Consider the following 7,979-nt stretch of genomic DNA (forward strand, 5'->3'; position numbering starts at 1 on the left):
TTTTTTTTTATGTGACGCGGCTTTTTGCTTAGTTTTGTCTATTATCCATTCATCTCTCGCCGTAGCAAAAATCAATGTACTTAATCGTCGCATTTCGTCGTTGCCCAATACAGTACAGATCAAGGCTGACGAGCCCATCAATCCACACAGTTGTCCATGTCCTAGTAGTAGATTCAACAGCTACTGCGGACGTTCCTACAAGGAAAAACTTACGGTACTCGAACTTATGTTTTATCAAGCATGTTGTCCCATTTTTAAGGCGGTTTATTATACAAGTCCCTCAAAATGGAGTAAAAAAAAAACATCGGTGCTATTATCAAAACGTCTCGGGAACGGTTAAAAATGCGCAATTGGCTAACTTTGACAACACACGATAAAATATCAACAAATAAAGTAATTCATGAAATGAAAAATTAAATTCGCGGGAGTGAGAGAGAGAGAGAGAGAGTTCATGTGACGACATACAAACTACTTACAGATCCTCCGATTTAACACGTGGGGTCGCCGTCGGCGGCCTCGTCTTTAAACCTAAATAAAAAAAAGGAAAAAAAAAGGGAAAAAAGAGAGAGTCCTCGTCCTAAGGGGGCTACGACGCCGTAAGAGGACTGTCTACGTTGTGGGACGACTTCTTCTCCGCCTCCTCCTCCCTTCACATTTTCCACGTGCGGGAGAACCGACTCGCCTCGCTCGTTCCACGAAGCGACGCGCTTTCACTTGTCGCGGGAATATGGCGACGCCGAACAAGCCAACCTGCCACGATATTCAATAAACACGTGCGTCATTTGGTTTGAGTTGATGATTTCGGGCCGGACAAAACGCACCCGGAAAACGACGCCGGTTCATTCTAAATCCCCACTAGCTGAGTCGCGACGACCGAGTCTCAAGGGGGGATATGTCCTCGACTTTTGCTTGAGGACCGTTTACCTGATTTTTCGCCGTTTCCTTTTAACGGTCCCCCTTGCTAATGAATGACTGACTCTAGACTTAATAATGTTATATCCCGCAGTTTTTCCGGATTAAGTTAAAACATCATGAAAATCAGAAGAGCGATCGAACACAAAATGTAATCAATTACTTTCAATCGCATCTAAATTCAGCCAACCCGATCCAAATTGTGTTTGCTAGTGAGCGAAACTCTAGCCCTACCGTCGCTGCTCTAAACTCTATATAAGCAATCAACAAGCCTTTTATCTACTTTTTCGTGGCCGATCGACTAGCGAACAAAAATATTTACCGGGTTTAATTATAGTAATAGCAAAGACACTTCACCTCCAAACATTTTTCGTTCTCCGGGAATTAAAACTCGAGATTCTCCAACTACAAGTCCGGAGCTTGTTTGTCGTGCACAAGTTTGATATCATCACGTGATAAAATTGAAATTAAAAAAAAAAAAAACTCATTTTGGCAAACTATCGGCGAGGACTAAGCTGCGGATCCAATTGTTATTAATTATTTCCTTCTTTATTTCTATACTATAACCACAGATTTAGAGTCGGGGAAAAAGGACGAAATGCCGGGTGCGACGATCCCCACCGTCCATCCGATCCCGCCCGACGAAACAAAAACACGGTCAAAAGAAAACAAAAAAGACAATTGCAAAAAGCCACGTTCCTTAAAATTCTTGAATGAGTTTTAATGTATTCCATTTCCATGCGATAATAATTGATTAAAAAAAATAACTAGCGAATTAATAATAAAAAGGGAAAAACAAGGAATATATTAAGAAGGGGTGGGGCCGCGTTGTTACCTCTCCTTGCGTTTCTCGAGGAATCTCTCCAGCGACTTCGTCCTCGTAAGCGGCAGACCTGCAAAAATAAATTGAATTAAATGAAATGAAATGAAATGAAATGAAATGGCAAATAAATATATGAAGATTATCTATTGGAAAACATTTAATTGTTAAAGTGATCCGACGCTTTGTATTGGATTGATGAAACAATACATTCACAAGGAGGGGGGGGGGGATCACTAAAATCACTGGATCGATCGGCGGACCGGGCTTGTTTGTTTGTTTGTATTTTTTGGGGTCTTGCCACTGACCTCCGATGACGAGCAGATGTTCTCGGTGGCTCGGAATTGCCGCCGCCGCCGCAGCCTTCGGGGCCGCCGGTCCCGCGGATTGGGAGATTCCTTGGGCCGCAAGCTTCAGAATGTCCTCCGCCTAAAAATGAAACAAAGGGTCGGCCATCGATCAGAGCAGACTAAGAAAAGCCGACGGCGAACGGAACGGCATTTGTTCAGTTAAGCTCAATTCGATAAAGCGCACGTGGGCGGCCAACAGACCTTGTTGGGAGGGAGGTCGAAGACGGCGACGGTTCCGCCGTAGAAGATCGTCAGCGGAGCCACTTCTCCGTGGGAATCCGAGCTCAGCCTGCTGCGAATTTCACAAGATTTCAAACTCCGGAATGCCACCAGATCCCAAAATATTTGCTAAATTATTTATGATCGTGCTTGGAAATTTTAGCGTGCGATTTTTTCGAGATTTTGAAAATTGAATGATATTTTACATTTTTTCAAAGGCTTAATTTTGAAAATCGGGTACAAATATTTGGTTAAATCACATCATCTTCAACCTGCAAAATATTGTGAAATCTAAGGTGGGGTCCCTTCATTCAAATCTGTCCGTACAAACACTGACCTGACGAGAGGGGAATACCCAGGCAGCACGGGAGCCGCGTTCTGGTCCGGCTTCGGAGTCGCGGGCGCCGAGAAGGACGGCTTCGAGCGAGCCGCATTCTCCGCCGAGCCGGAGGGGGCGAACACCGACTTGAGGAGCTCGGGGTCGATCCTCGAGATGGCGCCCTGGATGCCTGTTCGAGAAACGCGAGCAGCGATGAGGAGAGGCCGCGAGACCGCCAGAGAGAGAGAGAGAGAGAGAGAGGGAAAAAAAAAAAACAAAGGGCGAAAATCAGAGAGATCGGGCGGCATTAAACAGACCTCGGAAGCTGGAGAGGCGGTCGAGAGGCCGCCGGCGCTGAGGGCGAGGCATGGAGGAGGCGGAGCCGATCTCCTTCTCCGCGACGCCGAGGAAGTCGAGCTCGACGGCGCTCCTGGACATCTTCATCCTTCTTCTTCTGATGGGTCGCGGAACAGGCGCGAGAGAGAAAGAGAGAGAGAGAGAGAGAAGTGATGATTTGAAGAAGGAAAGCTGGGCACGAGTTACATATGAAGGAAATTGCAGAGAGAGAGAGAGGGAGAGTGGCAAAAGAGTAAATAAGGGGGGCACAGGCACACTTCTTCCGTGAGGTGTCTTCAAGAGGAGAGGCAGGTTCCAACGTAATTACGGAAAAAAGCAGCAAAAATAGGGAAAAACCGGGGATTGGCCGAAGGCTTAGAGTAGGTCTCTGTCCTACCCCGTGACTCACTTTATTCCTCCTCTTCTTTCCTACCCCCTTTTTTTTTTCTTTTTTTGGTTCGAGTGAAAATAATCGATTTGTTCAGACTTAATTTTTTTTTTTTTCCAATTCTATTATACCATATTTTATTATACAAGTCACACTCTATAAGCTATGTTACACATGGCCAAGAGCCGTGAACCGCCGGTTCCGATTCATGAACCGATGATTCCGATTCGTGGTCATGATGGAATCGGAATCGGCCCTTGAAGGAGCGGTTACGATTCATGCTCCGGGGTCGAAACCGCCGGCTCAAGGCCTGGTTCCGATTCTGAATTTAAAATTTAATTTTAAATATAAATTATGAAATAAAAAATTATAAATTATAATCAAACCGTACATTGTAATTAAATTTGAGGGGGAAAAAAGAAGAGTAAATGGGTTTGAACTTAATGAATTATCATTAAACGCCTACATATCTTCTTGGGGATAGAAGAATCAAAGCCCATGTAGTTTTTTTAATCTTTGATAACCCTTGCTTACCTCATCGTCAATCGTCGCTACCCGTTGTAGTACCCATGACGGTGGTATCTCCACTATCATCATTGAAGAATTTGTCGTCTCGATCCAGTTTTTGTTGTCGAAATTTAACCTTTGTCGGATCATGGACACAAGCTTAAGCCTCCACAACATTCGAATTTAATCTTGAACGGCGATCGTCCAAAATTAATCCTCTAGCGCTAAATGTTTGTTCAACTACAACTGTTGAAGAATGGATTACTAACATCTGTTTTGCGACGAGAGTGATGATTGAGAATTGGGTTAAATGAGTCTTCCACCACTCTAAAATTTTGAAATTTGTGCTATGTTTGGAATCACGAAATTCAAAAGCAATAGTTAAATAATTTTATAATTCGAAAATAGTACATGTTGCTCTTTTTTGTCTTTTTTGTCTATTAATGAGCAATTGTATCTTCTACCAAGTCTACCACTCTCTTTCTTTTGTGAGTCATTAGGTTGAGAAGATCCACTATTACTTAAACTATATCTACTACAAAATTCATTATATAATGCTACTATAGCGTTTTTAACATCTACTTGTATAGTTTTAATATCTACTATTTCATTCGAATGTAAACAATCATAATAATAATCATTCGGATAATCATACAAACCATCTAATTTAGTACGTAGATCGAAAATAATAGTAACCAAATAAATAAGAGGAATGCAGGCATAATAATGCAGCCATTTTGCTTTCATTGTTATAATAATTGAAGCTAATTGAACATCTTGCTCATATTCATAAAAAAAATATCAGCAATGTTAACACACTCTATTAAAAATAAATGCGTAGTAGGATAATAAACACCATATAAAATATAAGTTGCATCATTAAAAACTTTCAAAAAATCTAAAATTTTGTTGCAAACAACCCAATCTCGCGAGAGTAAAGTAATTTCGGAAACATTATCTGAAATAAACGTACATAATAAATTTTTATAAGCAAAAGATTGATGAAGCAACTTGTAGGTAGAATTCCAATGAGTCGGAACATCTTTTGGAAATCTTTTTGATTTTTGTCCACATGATTTACAAAATTTGTCACATTCTTTCATAACTTGGGGGACGACTCCATAAAAATTTAATTGCTCTTTTTATTGGGGTGAGAAAAGCCTCAAGAACTTATAAACCATCTTGTACACATAAATTTAAAACACGGCAAACACATCTAATGTGAAAAAATTGTCCGCCAAAAGAGGGTTCATAAATATTTTTTAAATCGGGAATGGAAGCGATATTTGACGCGACATTATCAAAATCAACTGAAAAAACTTTATTAATCAAATTATATTATTCTAAAATTTGCCTAATTATTCTATAAATATTATTGGTGATATGCCTTTCATCAAACACTCGAAATGCAAGTACTCTTTTTTGAATGTTTCAATCATCACCTATCCAATGACATGTGACACCCATATAAGAATGAATTTACCAAGAATCACCACAAATGTCGCTACCTATATGCATACGTCTATTAAAATTCGTAAATTTTTTTTGCAAAGTCTTTTTTTTTTATAAACCTTAAAAAGTTCGCGTTTAAGAATAGTTCTCGGAACAAGTTTTACTTGCGTAGTACATGAAGTGTTGATAAAAAAATTCAAACCAAAATTTTCACCAAGTAGTAAAAGGTAAATGTTCAATGGCAATAGATTGAGCTAATGTTTCTTTATAAAGTTCATCACTATAACGAAATAAATGAGAAATGTTAGGATTGGCGTACCCGAAAATTTGTTATTACCCGTTGTCGATCCCCGCTTGCGTTGCATGTTCCACAGCCGTCTCCTTTATTAAAATTATATGATTTCGTACAATATTTACAGTTTATCTTGTACTTATCTCCACTTACATATACCTTGTCGAAGTGTTGCCATAAGTTGGATGTACTCTCCCGGCCCCGCCATTCTTGCTCATTTGCGTCGACGTTTCTTCGACGCCGATAGGAAGATGAAGACTTTCTTGCATTGAGACATGCTCAAAGTTGGGAACATAGTTGATATTATCATCGTCTTCTACCCAACATGTAAACTCACGAGAATCATATTGATCATGAGATTGAAGATAATCGGATTCCCCCATCCCCATCGACATCGGGCTGTTTCCCCTATCACCGCCTCCGCTTCCACTTGCCATTTTTGTCAAAAAATTGAGCGGAAAGCCGATTCAGAAAATTGGTAGAATTGAGCCCGGATTGAGCGCATTGAGAGAATTTGAAAGAATTGAGAATTGAGAGAAATTGTGAGAAAAAATAAAAGAGGATGAATGGTATTTATAGGAAATTTAGAAGGAAAAAAAAAGTGGGGGGAGTTATAATTGCAACGGCCATGAGGGGGGAAAGAGCTGCCCCCTTTTTTTTGGGGGTCGGTTCCTAATTTTTAAAAACAGGAACCGGCCCGTGAGGGGCCCGGCCGGTTCCGGTTAGGAACTGTCGGTCCCAGTGAATTTGCTCGTTTCAGTTATTCCATGGGTTGGTTTCAGCCCAAACCGGCCCCGTAGCCATATATAAGTTATGTGCTTTGTGCGGGTTGCGAAACCCTACTCTCTCCTCACGCATCCCTATCTCACTCCCCTAAAAAGCGAGGATTCGAACTCCCCATCTCTCTCTTTCCAAATGGGAGGAGTAGTCACGGGCGCAAATCTCCAATGATTATTTAGACTTACTTAGCATGCCTTTGTTTGAGTGAAATAATTTTTTTGAGAATTAATTTTTCGAAATTTTATTCGTTTGGTTAGCTGAAAACGATTTAATCGACGGAAAATACTTTATAGTCAATAGAAAATTCATGCATAAAATTAGGAAATTCAATTTCTAAATTTAAAAAGGTGAAGATGTTTTTTGAAATTGTTCATCTCAACTTTTTAATAATTTATTAATTATCATTTTTTTATTTATTTTCTTTTCCCTAGGCCGGCTGCCAACAATGCTCGACGTCTCTTGTCTCAAGTAAGACCAAGCCTCGTTGGATCCGGTGAGCTCGAGACTAGCGAGGCTCGACCTCAAGCTCTCCAGAGCTCCAGTTCACCCGACAAGGCTTGGGCTCTCCGTGGCTCAACCACCGGCCATATAGAAGGAAAAAAGAAAAAGAAGAAAATAAAAAATTAATGTAAAATTCAACTTTTTTTTATTGCTTGAGATAAAATTATGAGATTGAAATCATTTCTCAAAGGAAAATTTTCAAATAAGAGCCCGAAATGCTCTTATTTTCTCAAATGAGGGCCTGAATTATTTAAATAAGGGCTTGAAGTGGCGTAACAGTTTCAAATGAGGCCTGAAACGACCATGTAATCTCAAAAAAGAGCTTGGTCTCAAGGGCATTTTCATAAATTATTTTTATTTTTTTCCTTTTTATTTTTTTTAAAAATTAAAAATGATAAAAGTTAAACAAATTATAATAATATATGCCCCTCCTGCTTATGGCCACCACCCCACTGCCAATGGATTGTCAACGATGGTCGGCCTTTTGTAATTCTAAAACAATGAAAAAAAAATAATTAAAAAAAAAGTAAATGACAAAAAATGTCATTGAATCCATGCCCTTTTTTGAGACTACATAGCTACTTCAGGCCCTTATTTGAAAACATATTCATTTAAGGCCTTTATTTAAGAAAATGAGGGCACATCAAGCATTTTTTTAAACAATGTTCACTTTAAATCCTTAGAGAATAATGGCTCTTTAGGCCCTTATTTATATATTTTTTCCTTTTCTAAATGAGATCCAAACATCAAAAAATATTTTCGGTTACATATTACCAAATAAATGAAAACTAACCATTTTTTTATAAAATGATATCCCGGAAAGCATTTTCCTTTAACATTGAGTTTTCTATGAAACAAACGCACTCTTAGGTTGATTTACAAATTTAACTTAGCGATTTAGGTGTTAGGTCACTATCGATTCTTCAACGTGGCCTACTTATGCAAAAGGGTGACTCACAACCTTAATACCTCACGTGATGAAGTGATTTCTTATGTTGTTGCTAGTAAGTCATAGCATTACTTATAAAACAATGTCGGAATAGAAATTTTGTCCGCATGATTCGGTACATCAGGCACGTAATGTGGGTTGAAGCAATTTAGAT

At 39.4% G+C, this 7,979-nt stretch overlaps 1 protein-coding gene across 2 annotated transcripts; it reads right to left on the bottom strand.

Annotated features, from left to right (window-relative positions):
* Nucleotides 1-337: 337 nt before the first annotated feature.
* LOC115747422 (protein TIFY 9-like) lies at nt 338-3,149 on the bottom strand. Of its 2 annotated transcripts, none has more exons than XM_030683577.2 (6): nt 2,938-3,149; nt 2,639-2,810; nt 2,284-2,371; nt 2,041-2,161; nt 1,748-1,805; nt 338-750 (listed from the first exon to the last, which is right to left on the bottom strand). In XM_030683577.2, the coding sequence occupies exons 1-6, from the start codon at nt 3,062-3,064 to the stop codon at nt 711-713; spliced, it is 606 nt and encodes a 201-aa protein (XP_030539437.2). In that variant the 5' UTR covers nt 3,065-3,149; the 3' UTR covers nt 338-710. The 2 variants fall into 2 exon arrangements, with proteins under 2 accessions (XP_030539437.2, XP_030539436.2); XM_030683576.2 differs by having other exon boundaries at nt 2,284-2,374; nt 2,938-3,148.
* Nucleotides 3,150-7,979: the final 4,830 nt, after the last annotated feature.

The sequence above is a fragment of the Rhodamnia argentea genome, chromosome 5 (assembly GCF_020921035.1).
Source record: "Rhodamnia argentea isolate NSW1041297 chromosome 5, ASM2092103v1, whole genome shotgun sequence".
Classification (NCBI taxonomy): Eukaryota; Viridiplantae; Streptophyta; class Magnoliopsida; order Myrtales; family Myrtaceae; genus Rhodamnia; species Rhodamnia argentea.